This window comes from Megalops cyprinoides, chromosome 6, assembly GCF_013368585.1.
Source record: "Megalops cyprinoides isolate fMegCyp1 chromosome 6, fMegCyp1.pri, whole genome shotgun sequence".
Taxonomy (NCBI): Eukaryota; Metazoa; Chordata; class Actinopteri; order Elopiformes; family Megalopidae; genus Megalops; species Megalops cyprinoides.
Genome location: NC_050588.1, coordinates 2717152 through 2732521, shown reverse-complemented (window position 1 = coordinate 2732521; position 15370 = coordinate 2717152). Strand labels below are relative to the sequence as shown.

Sequence of the window (15370 nt, the reverse complement as noted above, 5' to 3'; positions counted from 1 at the left end):
TTTAGCCATTTTTTTAGCCTACATTCATGATCGTAGGTGGTCTAACTTTTAAAGTTATGTGTTAGTTATTAATTTTACAGCTAATTGTTAATCTTTACCATTTAAAATACATTAAACGGCTCTGTTTTTTTAATCTTTATTTCAAAGAAGATGATAGACAAACATTGACATACAGTCATGTCCAGAATTATTGGCACCCTTGATAAAAATGAAGAAAACAGGCTCAAACATATGTGAAAGCTATATACTTTTATTTCAGTACATTTAATCTCATGTTTCATTGTTTTTATTAGGTAATCTTCCTTTCCCTTTTCTTGAAATCTGCATGTCACTTCCTGTTTCGATATGGTATAAAAGTGAGGTGACACACATGCAAAATCCCTTTGTCATCTATTACCATGCGAAAAGCCAAAGAACAGTCAATTCAAAAGAGACAGATGGTAATTGACCTTCACAAGTCTGGCAATGGCTACAAAAAATACATAAACGATTAAACATACCACTTAACACTGTAAGGGCAATAATCATAAAATTTAAAACATATGGAATGGTTGCAAACTTGCCAGGAAGAAGATGCAAGTGCATGTTTCCCCCACGGACGGTGAGGAAGATGGTAAGGGAGGCAATAAAGAACCAAATGATCATGGTTCAAGAATTGCAGACCCTGGAGTGACCATGTCTCAAAAATAACCATAAGATGCCACCTCCATACCAACAAGCTCTTTGGAAGGGTTGCAGAAAGAAAGCCCTTACTGAGCACAAGAAATAAAACCAAGTGTCTGGAGTTTGCCAAAAGTCAAGAATTATGACTGGAAGAGAGTGCTATGATCAGATGAGGCCAAAATTAAACTTTTTGGCCATACACACCATTGGCTTGTTTGGCAGCAAATGAGGAATGGATACAAGAAGAAACACGTCATACCTACTGTCAATTATGGGGGTGGGTCATTGATGTTTTGGGGATGTTTTGCTGTCAGCAGTCCAGGGGCAGTAGTGAAGATCAGTGGCACATTGAATTCCACCAAGTACCAGGAAATTTTGTCAGAAAATCTGGTTGTCTCTGCTAGGAGGCTGAGACTTGGTCATAGGTGGATTTTTGAGCAGGACAGTAACCCCAAACATACATCAAAATCCATATAGAAACGGTTGAGTGAAACCAAAATGTATGTTCTGCAATGGCCATCTCAGTCTCTGGACTTAAATCCCATCAAAAACCTGTGGTCTGAATTGAAGACAGCAGTCCATAAGCCAAACCCAAGTATACCAATGATCTTGAAAAGTTATGCATGGAGGAATGGTCAAGAATCCCTTCAAATGTGTCCTCTACCTTATCACAAGTTATAGGAAAAGACTCAAGGCTGTAATCTTTGCCAGGGGTGGTTGCAGAAAATATTAAACCAGGGGTGCCAATAATTGTGAAACATGTTTTTTGGGGAAATAAATTTGTTATTTGACAAATGTAAGACTTTGGTTGATTCCAGTGAATCATTAATAAAGCACACTATTTTACACATGTTAGAAAATAAAGATTATGACAATAATGGTATTATTTTTTAGTTTACAGTATTTTGGTGCATGTTTATCAAGGGTGCAAACAATATTGGACCTGACTGTATGTACAGTCATGTATGGACTCATGTAGGAATACTGTTCCATTCTTTCCTTCTTTACAGTTCTTTTGTTCCAAACAAAGCAGTGCTGCCAAAGAGGATGCCAAAATTAAATATGAAAACAATAAACTGAATTTTAAAAATTAAAATTAAGTGCTTCACACCAAGAGAATAATTTTACTAATAATGTATTTGAAGTGAGGTACATTTATCAAAAGAGCCACTGAAATGTGGAAGTGTAGTATTATCACAGACTCCTTCACTCCATGTGTCTTCTCTTACTCTCTTACTCACCATTTCAGTTTCTCAATGTCTCATTCAGTTTTACAACAGTAGTTTGTCTTCAAGCACATATTATACCTAGAGCTCCCTGGTAATAGTCTGCAATGCCACATTTTACCCAGAGTTCCCCTGGAACAGTCTCCAACTTCATATTTTACCCAGAGTTCCACTGGAATGGTCTCCAAAGGCATGTTTTAACCCAGTAGCCTCTCTAGGGCTCAATCTCCATGTTGTTCTCCATTCATGTCGTAGGGAGCGGATGCGTGTGTGGCCTGTGCCAGCCTGCAGGATGGACCCCACTGTGTGTCCTCATGCCCAGAAGGTGTGATGGGGGAAAAGGGGCTCATCTTTAAATACCCTAACACCAAGAAGCGCTGCGAGCCGTGCCATGTCAACTGCACACAGGGGTGAGCCATGGCGTGGAGGGTGTCTGTTTGATCTGTGCTGCAGAAAACTTTGTGCAGTTAACCTTTCTGCAACACTTTAGATTCCTCACAATTAGCTTGGGTTCACCTGAAAGCAGTGTCGTGTGGTGGCAATGAGCAGGGTTAGCAGCCAAAAGAATCCCTCCTGTTGGTACTGCTGTTGTACCCTTGATCAAGGTGCACAGCTGCCTCACTAAATATCCAGCTGTGTAAGTAGGTAAAATTGTAACCTATGTAAGTTGCTCTGGAGCAGAGAATCTGCTGAATGACAATTATGTATGTGTTATGTATGTATTTGCCTGTACTGACCTGAACAGGACACAACTGAAAATGCCAAGGACATTTTTTCCTAATGAATGAATGAAGTCTGTTACAAACACAACTTCAACGTTCAACTTAAGTCTTTCAATCCTTGTATGTTTGTGCAGTATGATACATGAAACTAACACATTGCTGTTGTGTGTTGCAGCTGCTTAGGCCCAGGGCTTAAAGACTGTCTAGAAACACCCAGAGCTGTCTCCAGGTCAGTGTTTCTGTGTTTGACAAGATGGGTTGCTATACTTTTGAGAAAAAATGCAAGTATAATGGCTTAGCTCAGCTTTTGCCTGCAGTGTAACATACAAGTTTATTGTTGAAGGATACAAGAGTAGGTGACTCCACTATAACTCTTGGCAGTTTTTCTTCTTGGCAGCATTCATCATTCTGTGTGAGGAAGTTATACATAGTGTGACATGTACCTTTAACTCATTGCTGTGGGTACCCTTTCTCCCTCGCAGTCTGCCAGTAACGGGGATTGTGCTGGGAGTGCTGGCAGGTGTGGTTGTGTGCTTCGCCCTCTTTGTCCTCACCATGCTATACCGCCGCAGCCTCGCCATACGCCGCAAGAGAGCCATGCGCAGATACCTGGAGAGCGGGGAGGTGTGTCAGCTCTGCAGTGTTTGGGTGTGCGTGTGTTTGTCCACGTGTATATGTGTATGTGTGTATGCTGGGTATAAACAGGTAGGCATGATAGAAGAGGAAAAAGGTTTGTAGTGGGAGGGGGAGATTCAAAAAGGAATGTCAAGACCAGATTAATATGTATGGTGTTCCTGATTCATCAGGCCTTTTTTGGACAGTCTGTTTAGTTTTTTCAGACTACCAAAAAATGTTTTCTCACCAACTTCACATCTTAAAAGTGAATAGAATGTGATTCTTTGCATTATATGTTTTTGTATGTATTTTACTTCTCAACCTATGGTTAATTCATTGTCTTTAATGCTAAATGCTAAATCTGTGTGTGTGTGTGTGTGTGTGTGTGCACATGTGTGTGAATATGTGTGTATGTGTGTTTCTCTCTGGCTTGTAGAGCTTTGAGCCACTGGATCCTGGGGAAAAGGGATCGAAAGTTCACGCCCGAATCCTGAAAGTAGCAGAGCTGCGTAAAATCAAAGTCCTGGGCTCAGGTGTTTTTGGCACTGTGCATAAGGTGTATAGACTTCCATTTCTTCCAAACTCCTTCATATATAGAGAGCGTATAGAATTTATGCCTCCATTATACAACAGCCACCTTCTTCTTATCTGATTTGTCACCAGTTAGTGACAGTAACCAAGAGATATATGCTGTGGAGGTCAGGAGGATTTGTGTTTCACACATCAGATTCTACAGGCAAGACACGTTGCTGTTGTTAAACACAGTGAGAGAAAAAGCTCTTTGATCCTGAACATACTGTTACACACTTCTCTCAGGGTGTGTGGATTCCTGAAGGAGACACAGTGAAGATCCCTGTGGCCATTAAGACCATCCAAGACCACACTGGCCGTCAGACCTTCACTGAGATTACCGATGTGAGACGGTCACACACACTGCCATATACATACCCACACACACTGACACACTGTTACTGTATACACTCACACTGGTACTGTATACATACACACTGTATACATATTCACACACACTGCTACTGTATACTCACACATACACACACACAATGTGACTGTATATATAATCACACACTGCCACTGTATACATACACACATACACACACTGTTACTGTATACTCATACACTGCCACTCACACGCACACACACCCACACACCTTAACACACCTTAACACACCTTAACCTACAAATGCTGGTTCCAGCACATTCTTATTGATGTACTTCATTTTCTGGCACACATAGCCTGACTCAGACATATCTTAATAACATTTCATTTCTATCTTGAGCTGTTAAATTGGGCTCTAAAATGTTGACTTGGTCACTGCCCACAGCACATGCTGGCAATGGGCAGTCTGGATAACCCCTACATCATGCGGCTGTTAGGCATCTGTCCAGGTGCCTCTCTGCAGCTAGTCACTCAGCTTAGCGTACAGGGGTCCTTGCTGGAACACATCAGGCAGCGACGGGACAGCCTGGATCCCCAGCGCCTGCTCAACTGGTGTGTGCAGATTGCCAAGGTGAGACTCCACAGAGGTAGTGTTCACTAGGGTACAGCAAGGTTGTGTGCCACTGTGTGCACTAGAACACTGCAGAAATCTGCAGATAGTGCACATAAACTAGTACACGTTGTGTGACTTGTGTAAATTCCAGCACAGTGCATGCGTTCATGTAACAGCATGTATTTGCCAGGATTCCGGGGGAATTCGCGATTAATCTGGAAACTTTTCAAATTAATCATATTATCAAGTTTGATGCAACTTCCTTCCGTAATTCCAGCGCGGATATTTACCTGGCTGAATTACTGAAAGGTGTGGCAAACGCGGATGTGCTGAACGGAAAATTTTGCTTTAACCGTTTCGCATGTAACTTATTTGTTATGGTATGTAGCGCGTGTGTTACCTTATATGGTTCGTTATGTTTTCATTTGCATTATTAAGTTTCTTATAGATTTCAGTTAGCATTTGCTATTTTAGAGTTAAATCGCTGTTTCCTCAAAGATAACATTAGCTAGAATTTCTCCAACCTAGTGTTCTAATCGCACCACTTTTAGCATACGCGCTAAACGGCTAATCACACCGGTGTGACCGTACACGCGAAAGGGTTAAAACGAAATTTGCCGTTCAGCACATCTGCGTTTGCCACGTAAAATAAAAAGACCGTAAAATAAAGAATTAGTACATTTCGATTTTTTGCAGCACTTTATACAAGCAGTGATTGTAGTAGATAGCCTACCGACATCATGAATGTTCAATTATGTTGTATATTTAAAAACCATCAGCCTAATGTTCCCTTACCAACTTCTTATTTGTCATTTGATTTGAAAAATAATTAAAACTGTTTTAATGCGGCTACATATAGCCTACCTGTTCATGATGCATCAGACGCCATTATTGTATAGTCTACAGAATTATGTGAATTAAAATATAAATTATTTGTAAGTTTGCAATCACTTTCTAAGTTGTAATCAGCCGCGGTAAACCGCTAAATTGCGGTAATTTATTGCTTTATTACCACGGGAAGAAAAAATCATTACCGTCACAGCCCTAATGTACAGTGTGCATGCAATCATGCACAGGACTTTGTAAATGAATGAATGAGTAAATATGCGAGCTAGTGTGTGTGACACAGTGAGTGACTAAGTGAGAGCCCATGAGACAGTAAATGTGTGCATGTGAGAATGAGTGTGTGAGATATTGAGTGAGTGAGTAGGAGAAAGATTAAGTGGATGAGTGACATTTATCTCTCCACTGTGAGTGAGAGAATGAATGAGTGTATGAGTGAGTGGGAGAGATAGAGTGAGTGAGAGTAGGCACCAGTGATGCTGGTGTCTCTCCCTTCTGTGAGAGAGTAGGTACCAGTGAGTGAGTGAGTGGTGCTGATGATGCCCTCCCCTCCAGGGCATGTTCTATCTGGAGGAGCACCGCATGATCCACAGGAACCTGGCGGCACGCAATGTGATGCTGAAGAGTGACTACATAGTCCAGGTCGCTGACTATGGCATCCCAGACCTGTTGTACCCTGATGACAAAAAGTACTTCTATAGTGAGGTCAAGGTACGGCGTGTTCTCCCATCTGTCTGTCAGATGTGCCACACCCACAAGAGGTCATAGCACAGACTTCCCTGTCTCTGTGTCCAATAACTGCAATAAATGATGGTGTTCACCCTCACCAGCGTTCCTAATGTCCATGCTCATCCTCTTTCCCTACAGACTCCAATCAAATGGATGGCCTTGGAGAGTATTTTGTTTCGCAGATACACCCATCAGAGTGATGTGTGGAGCTATGGTGAGTGAGTGTATATGTGTGTATGTGTTGGGGGGGGGTGACTGTGGGTGTGTGTATGTGTGTGTTTGTGTGTGTGTGTGTGTATGGGTGAGCATTGTTTCATACATGTTTAGGTTCACACAGGAGTATGCACTTCTCTTTGCTTAGCAGAGCACCCATTGGTTCAATGCCCAATGCATTTGTTAGTGTGCCAATAATCACCAAACATTTGTACCCACCTGCAGGGCCGTGGGAAGTAGGGGTGCTGCGGGTACTGCAGCCCCCCCGTCGGAAAAGGCAGATATCACAGCACTCTCTGCCAGATGCAAAAAAATAATTATTATTTTAAATAATTCTCCTGTTGTTATTTACCTAAGAATTTAATGCTTGAGGAAGTTTTGAGAAATAATTAGCAATAGTGAATAGTTATTAAATATTAAAATAATGCCAAGCATTCTGGTCAACGGACTAGTCATCTAGTAGCTAGTAATGTTGCATCATTCAAGATAGCTAGCTAGCACAATGGCACAGAAACTGGCAAAGATACTTTTCCAAAAGCCCAATTTGCACAGCACACAACAACATATCCAAATTTGGCTATGTTATTGTGTGCTGTGCAAATTGGGCTTTTGGACCGGTTAAAATATTGTGCGTATTTGGATATGTTCTTGTCCGCTGTACACAATGGGCTTATGGATCTGTTTAACTATGCGTAGACTATTTGTATGTTCTTGTCTGATGTGTGTGTGTGCGCCCGATGTCTGCACCCTGTCATAGAGCCAGAGGTTTAAATAATGTAATGTAATGTAATGTATTTGTGCTGTTAAAATATTGTGCATATGTGGATATGTTCTTGTCCTCTGTGCGCAACAGCCTTTTGGACCTGTTTAACAATATTTGTATGTTCTTGTCTGCTGTGTGCAATGGGGTCTGGTAGTTGCAAGACTGGCATACGTTTGATTCATATTATAGTAGCGTATGTTATATTAGAATGTGACGTTAATAATGGAATTTTCACCAAAAAAGCTTTCACTCAGACGTGAAATAAAAATTGTGTATGAAGTAGCCTATAGCCTATTCATCGCGAATGTCAGTGGCGGCAGGTGAGCTTGTTAATTAAACAATCTCACGTTGTAGCTTTCACAAGCACACAAACAATAGACAATCTGCGGTGTTTCGCGAGCATAATCATTTATTCTATTTACGTAATTGGTGTCAATTATCCTTTTAATTACTTGTTTTATTGTTAATCAAGTAGGATATAGGGGAACAGGTTGAAAGTAATGATAGATTTAAAGGTACTGTTTGGGCTACCCCTGTTTCCAGCTCACCCCCACCCCCGGCTGGACACACAAAAAATGCACCTCCCACTACAGCACCCCCAACTTAAAGCCTCTTCCCACAGCCCTGCCCACCTGCTGATGTTGTGTGTGTTCTCATTGTACAGGAGTGACAGTGTGGGAGATGATGTCATTTGGAGCAGAGCCCTATGCAACAATGCGTCCCCAGGAGGTTCCTGACCTGCTGGAGAAAGGGGAGCGCCTGTCCCAGCCACAAATCTGCACCATCGATGTCTACATGGTCATGGTTAAGTGTGAGTCTCACATAGGAGACTATAGGAGTGCTAGATATAGACATATAGGAGTCTATAGAGTACTCTGCACACACACGGTCATGGTCGCGAGTCTCAGACACTGCACACACACAGTCATGGTCACAAACCTCATACGCTCTGCACACACACGGTCATGGTCATGAACATAAGAACATATTACGACGAGAACGGGCCATTCGACCCAACTAAGCTCCCCATTACAATTAAAGAGAATCCAAAACTGCATCAAGTCTGGACTTGAACACAGCAAGGGTCTCTGCGTCAACTACATGAGCTGGCAACCTATTCAATGTATTGATAACTCTTTGTGTAAAATAATACTTCAGTGCGGAACTTACTCTTAACTAGTTTCCATTTATGTCCCCTTGTGCTACAGACTGAACTCACCCTAAAAAATGTATTGTAGTTATCCTTACTGAGTCATTTTATAAATTTAAAAATCTCTATTAGATCACCCTGAAGTCTCCTCTCGCTAAGTCTAAATAGGTTAAGTAACTTGAGTCTTTCCTCGTAGCTTTTATATATCATGCCAGGAACTAATTTACTTGCCCTTCTTTGAACTTTTTCAAGAGCCTCAATATCTTTCTTATAGTGCAGTGCCCAGAACTGCATGCAATATTCCAAGTGAGGTCTGACTAAAGCATTGTACAATTTAATTTTGGCTATATATCCCAGCATCCTGTTGGCCTTTTATACTGCTACACCACACTGCCTAGACCCTGTTAAGCTTGGGTCAACTATTACTCCCAACCTCAGACACTCTGCTACAGCACACAGTCATAGTCACGAGCTTCAGACACTCTGCACACACACGGCCGTGGTCATAAGCTTCACACCCTCTACACACAAATACGGTAATGGTTGAGTGTGTGTCAGTCACTCTGTGTGGACAGCACTCTGCACACACAGTCATATACATCTGCATGTCAGTGTGGTATATATCCAGTGTATTCAGTGCTTGCCATCCAAGGCCAGTGATTTCTTCTTGATTCTATCCTTTTTTATCACTGTCTGTAATACTGTGTTCCACACTTTGGGCTGGAAACTGTTGTATGACATCTGAAGTGGTATTATTGATTGGCAGGCTGGATGATTGATGAAAATGTTCGGCCCACCTTCAAGGAATTGGCCAATGAGTTCACTCGGATGGCAAGAGACCCAGCCCGGTATCTTGTTATAAAGGTGAGGGTGGCTGATGATCTTGTTTCAGTTTGCGAAAAGCTGTTCTGAGAGGTCAGTGCTGATCAAAGTGTGCCCATAGCAATAGGTGCCTATGGAAAATGTGTTGGTACTGCTCATCTACATTTACTTTACTGGACAGAGTGATCACAATCTAAATTGCACTGTATATATGCATTATCTTATGTTATATTTCAGAGTGTGTGGTGTTAGCATTATATTTGGAATTATATAGTCCTACAGTTGTGATCTCAGCACTCTGTTTGGCACTGATGGTTGTTCATATGTGGTTAGTGGTGTTTACAGCAATTCTTTATGTCGTTTTATTTAATGCACTGTGTAGGTCCATCTGGTTAGTGGTGTCTACAGCAATTCTTTATGTCATTTTATTAAATGCACTGTGTAGGTCCATCTGGATAAGAACACCTGCAAAATGACCATCGCGTAATGTAGTATTTAAACCTGCAGTAGATTTTTGTCAGGCTGTATTATGTTCCGTACATAACATTAATGAGGAGGATGTGAATTATAAACAATTATGTGACATTTATGAAAGCAGTTGACACACATTGTCCAAAGTAGTCAGATCTGATAAAATTTTCTCCCAAAAAGATATGTTGTGTATGTAACGATCCAATCTGTTAATCTAGTGCTCATTAATATTCTAGTCATTAACCTCAGAGGCAAAGAAGTCAATACATGCAATATCTGAGCAAAACCCTGATTGGCTCACATCCTCCTTCAGCAGGATGACAGCAGCCAGCTAGAGGTTAACCCAGATGAGCCTCATCAGCGGGGGGAGGAGCTGGCTGATTTGGGGGTAGGGCTAGAGGACCAAGAGCAAGAGGAGCTGGACAGTGACATGGACCTGTCTCCATCCAGGAGTCAAGCTCGAATACGCCTAGATTCTCACAGGGTACAGTTTCTCTCAGGAAATAGTACATGTTAGAGTATTGTATATAACTTACTCATAACATGTGATTTAAAATATGTGAAGTTGTATTTCTGGATTTCACCAGACATTACAGAAATTAACTATATGATTGTATTCTATAATGTATGCATACATAACATTGATGGATTTAGTGATAAATTGAATTACTTTTATTTAAGCCATTTTCACGTCCCTGATTTTTTAAATTACTGTTGTGCAATACTGCATGAACTGCAAGATGCGATCTGTCTGAAGCTGTCTGACTGCATGCCAGTCAAGACTGTAAATCTCTCTAGAACGCCTATGAGCAGACAGGCTGTTTTGCTTGGTTGTCCCTCTGTGCTAGGTTGTGAGTGGTGCCAATGCTGTCTCCTGTGTTTCTCAGAGTGTGTCAAGTCAGTGTGGTCTGGCTGGTTACCTCCCGATGACCCCAGGCCAAGGAGACCAATCCCGCCAGGTCAGTACCAGCCTGACCCACCACGCACACAGCCTCGGTTTAAAAGCACAGATGTAATTTGACATGAAAAACGGAGGAATGCGTTCCCTGCTGTGACTGACAGCATGCTGCCAACTGAAGAAATGACACTTAAATACCCCCAGACTAGAACATCACACCCCCGTGTTAGTCTAATCAAATCTAACTTCGGTTCTAGGGACTGACAGGGCAGCGATACTCAGAAGTAAGTACATGTGTTTGGTTGCCTGATGAGTACAGAAATTATTTGCATGTGTGCTGATGGTATGCCCCCAACCCACAGCTTCGGTTGCCCCGTTCCCGGCTCAACTCAGCGCGGACATTGTCGGAAAGCTCGGAGGGCCGGGGCACAGTGCTGGAGCAGGAGATGAGCGAGGACCTCTCATTGGCAGGCAGCCTGCACAGGAGGAGGGGCCGAGAGGACAGTGCTTACCTCTCCCAGCGCGTCAGCCTGTCCAGTCCCCCGGAGGCAGCCCCCCCCCTCGGCGAGGGACAAGGGGACTGCAGCGAATATGTGCTGCCCGGAGACAGAGGTGACCACAGCGCAGGCTGCATGTGTGTGAAAGAGAGAGTAATGCTATCGGCCAGAGTGGGTTTGTTTGCCTGAGTCAGGGGCCCGATGAGGTTATTTGACAAGTGTCAATCAATAGAGGATTGAATACTTATAATTGAATACTTTATTTAAAGTATAATTACTATGTATAATACATTCCAAAACATATGGTATAAACTTTTCACTTTTTATATAAGAAAAAAACAAATATTTGTACTAGGGCTGTACTGAAAAATTCGAAGCTTCGTTCATTGAATTGACATTCGATTTTGAAATTAAGCATTCGATTAATAGGATGGGTGCTCAGTTGCAGTTTTAAGGTTATTGCTACTATAATACAAGAAATTTAAATGTTAAAGTGGCCTACTTTTTATTATCACTTAACATAAACAATTTTGCCAATAAATTGTGGGGCGCCAAGTGTAACAGACCTTCTTTCGTAGACAGAATGCCTTCTGTGCTATGAAACACATAAATTCATTACTAAACCATGTAACACTGTAACACGTTTTTTCCACAAAAACGTGTTAGCATTGTGTCCACGAAATATTTTATAGACAAAAGTAATTCTGTCCACGTAATAGATGTCCTAGGCCAGCATTTATGCTTTTGTGGCACGAAATGCAGAATGCGCTATACTATCATCATTCCGTGCCATCGAATATTCATTTTGTCCACTTAACTGTATGCTGTATTACTGAAAGTATGATGTGCACGAAAGGGATTTAGCACAATATATTCTGTGACTCCGCAGTTACAGAAGGCATTCCGTCCACAAAAGCAAAGGCTGCTTGAACTTTCGTAGACATCAGTGTTTTGCTTAAGTACAAAAATGTACATAGGCTATATTACTGAAGGTATGTGCATGAAAGGGCTTTGGTCCAATACATTCTGTGAGTCAGCAGTTTACAGAATGAATTATGTGTCATGAAATCGCACAGGAATAATTCCGTACACTAAAGCAAATGCTGTTTGAACTTTTGTAGACAGAACTGTTTGTTACATTCATTTGGCCACTTATGAAATGCCAAAACAAGAGGCCAAAACGATGACGTCACATCACAGACATTCAAAGCTTTGTTCGAAAAAGGTTGGCTAAAATTCGAATGGCTAAAAATGGCATTCGATACAGCCCTAATTTGTACCCTGCTTACCCCTGAAATCAAATTCTTTTAGAGATGAGGTTTTGATCCGAGGGGTACCTTTATTGGACCTTTAATTAAATTATGTTATGTGCAGAATCAGACTGAGCATTCACAATACCAGATACCATGCATAATTGTACCATTTATCATACCATGCATGATTATTTCAGGTAAAACTGGAAATATCATATTTAAGACATTTGAAATCTCACCTAGATTGCTTCCTTCTTTTTTCTTCTCCTTAATCTCAGAGGGTCCTGTGTTGCTCCTAGCCCCACAAAACTTCCTCTTCCCACCCACACTGGCAGAACAGTTGGGAGATGAGGATCATTCTTCTGAAGAATATGAGTATATGAACAAACAGACATGTCTCCCACTACATTTGCCCAGACACCTCTCTGATCTGTCTGAGGTCAGGGCTCGGAGACCAAGGACCACCAGCAAGAAGGCCTCTCCTCTACCCTCCCCAAAATACACCGCGACACTCTGCCAAGCAGAGGAAGCCACGGAGGAGGACCACAGGGTGCAGCTCCCCAGTGACTGCGATGCCACTGAGCTGCCTAAAGTGAGTGTGTCGGGAGAGCAGCAGGGCACAGCAGACAGCGATGCTGAGAGTCTGTCACTGGCAACGGATGAGGAAAGCAGAAAGGAGAAGCCGGTGGAAGTGGCACCCCCTAGTGGTGGTCAAGCAGAGAGTGAGGAAGAGCTTGGTTGCAGCCAGAAGCAGGGGGGTGTGGAGTACGAGTATATGGACTTCTGCAGCAGCTCCAGCAGGAGTGCAAGCTCTGGCTCCAAGGGCAACACCCCACAGGACAGAGAGGAGGAAGAGGGGGAGGGGCGAGACAGGCTGAGAGCCGAGGAAGAGTACCAGTACATGAACAAGCAGCCCAGGCTGAGGCAGATGCTGCGAGGTAGGGTGGGGCCTGCACCGCGGACCTCAGGCGAAGGGGGAGGGAAGGGGGATGCGTACGAGTACGAGGAGATGGACTCACTGGCCATGGTGGACCCCGGGCTAGGAGAACGCATTGAGTACCAGAACCTGGAGGGGGAGGACAGGGGGACGATGCCCCGGGCAGGAGAGGGCCAACGCCGGGGGGTGAGTGGGTGTGTGAAAGTGCATTCTGGGGTGGGCAAGGCAGCGGACAGGTCTTTTGACAACCCGGACTACTGGCACAGCAGGATGTTCCTCAAATCAGATGCTGTGTGCACGTAAGGACAGAGAGAGGCACGGTGCCAAGCAATCAGGCTTTCCCTGTGTGGGCAAGCAGGTTATTCACTCCATTAATCAGTTGTCTCACTAGTCTATGCTCTGGATAGGCTTTAGGCATCTGCAGTTGTGTCAGCGCTGCCATTGGAATGAATGAAGGAGCACATCGCTGTTGCCAGATTTTAGTGGTGCAGTTGCCATTCATTCTTAAGTGTGTTTCATGTTTACACAATTTACAGGGTTTCATTTGCACAGTGTGTGGGATTTCTGAGTGCCTTCATGAAGTGTATTGGCAAGGAAGGAAGAAAAGTTGGGTGTACCAACAAAATGCAAATAAGGTGCAATTAAAATGGCCAGTGGATAAGGATTAAACACTTTCTTAAGAGAACAAATTATGCTATGTTTTGTAATTGAGTTTTTGGGGTATTTTTATGTATCATTGCAGTGACATGTACAATTTCTGTATTGTATTGAATAAATTTTTTTGAATATTCTCATTTGTTTTGTTCATTTTAAACATTGCTGCATCTGGACAAACTACCACTGCACTATACTATAATGCTGTACAATAATGGGGTGCCTCTGGGAATGGCATAGCTGTGAGGAATGGGATAGCTGTAGAGAATGGGATAGATGAGGAATGGGATAGCTGTGGGGAATGGGATGGCTGTGGGGACTGGGATCAAAGTGAGGAATGGGATAGCTGTGAGGCATGGGATGCCTCTGAGGTAAATCAGAGCAGTTGTGTTTATAGAGGGTTTTCTGCCATCTGAATCCTCAGTAAGATTTGATTTAGTTGTACAAGCATTTGCAGTGTCTGCTGCTTAGTGCTTTGTCACACATACTGTATGGGTTGTTGAAATTGTGTTTGTTTTCGTAAAGGCATGCAAGCAAAGACTTCATTATTTGTATTCATTTGGTTTGAACGCAAACCTGCTCAAGGACGGATATTAATAAAGCTGTTACACAACTTGCACATTAATATTAGTACAAGCACGCCTCCGACAGTATATTTCTTTTAAACAGAATTTATAGTAGATTAAATGTAGAGATGATAATATAGATCAGTCAACTTGGCAATTAAATGTAATAAAAATACAATCAACCACATGCTCAAGTGAAACTAAAAGTATTGTACAGTGTCCTCTCAGGACATGGGAAGGAAAGGACGTGCAGGAGTCTTCCAGATGATGTGCTAAACCCTGACTGAGTCCTGACTCAGTAGGCACTGAAACTCCCATGAAACAGAGTGCAATGTCTTTGCCACTTACTGCAACTTACTGCAACACATGAACTTCTGACCCACAGCTTTTTTAGTTAGACCTTAAATTATGCTCTTACACGCCATCATTAGCATCAGAGATTATTACACTGGCCAATAAACTGGATTTGGCAGGTTGACCAAGTGAAGACCACAGTTGATACTAAAGCACTAATGTGACATCCACCACAGTGGTAAATCTGACTTGGTGCAACGGTCAAACAGTCATTTCACATCACCAAAGATACTTTTTTTTGTTGCAAATTCTATTATTTTTATTGCCTACATACCAATACTACATTATGAATGAACAACGCAGGTGTCCTTTGTGTCCTTTGTGTCCTTCTGCACCTGTGAACTTCACACAGGGGTCTTCACAGTATTGTGTCGCTTAGTTTTACGTCAGACGTATTGAATACTTGTTCTGTCTTTGCTCTTTTCTTTTTTCTTTTTTTTTAATTAATTGCTTAATCTTTCTGCACCGGTTTTTAATGCACTG

At 42.3% G+C, this 15370-nt stretch overlaps 1 protein-coding gene across 2 annotated transcripts in view; it reads left to right on the top strand.

Moving 5' to 3' along the window:
* Positions 1-14048, top strand: part of LOC118778826 (receptor tyrosine-protein kinase erbB-3-like) — a 35069-nt gene extending 21021 nt beyond the window's left edge. Inside the window, exons 16-29 of one of the 2 annotated variants that reach the window (XM_036530573.1) lie at positions 2145-2299; positions 2787-2840; positions 3094-3235; positions 3663-3782; positions 4043-4141; positions 4570-4755; positions 6136-6291; positions 6448-6523; positions 7950-8096; positions 9202-9299; positions 10045-10212; positions 10616-10687; positions 10989-11238; positions 12655-14048. In XM_036530573.1, coding sequence (XP_036386466.1) covers positions 2145-2299; positions 2787-2840; positions 3094-3235; positions 3663-3782; positions 4043-4141; positions 4570-4755; positions 6136-6291; positions 6448-6523; positions 7950-8096; positions 9202-9299; positions 10045-10212; positions 10616-10687; positions 10989-11238; positions 12655-13616 — 2685 coding nt within the window. In that variant the 3' untranslated portion in view covers positions 13617-14048. Of the gene's footprint in view, positions 1-2144; positions 2300-2786; positions 2841-3093; positions 3236-3662; positions 3783-4042; positions 4142-4569; positions 4756-6135; positions 6292-6447; positions 6524-7949; positions 8097-9201; positions 9300-10041; positions 10213-10615; positions 10688-10988; positions 11239-12654 lie in introns of both variants that reach the window. The other variant, XM_036530572.1, reaches the window with a different exon arrangement.
* Positions 14049-15370: the final 1322 nt, after the last annotated feature.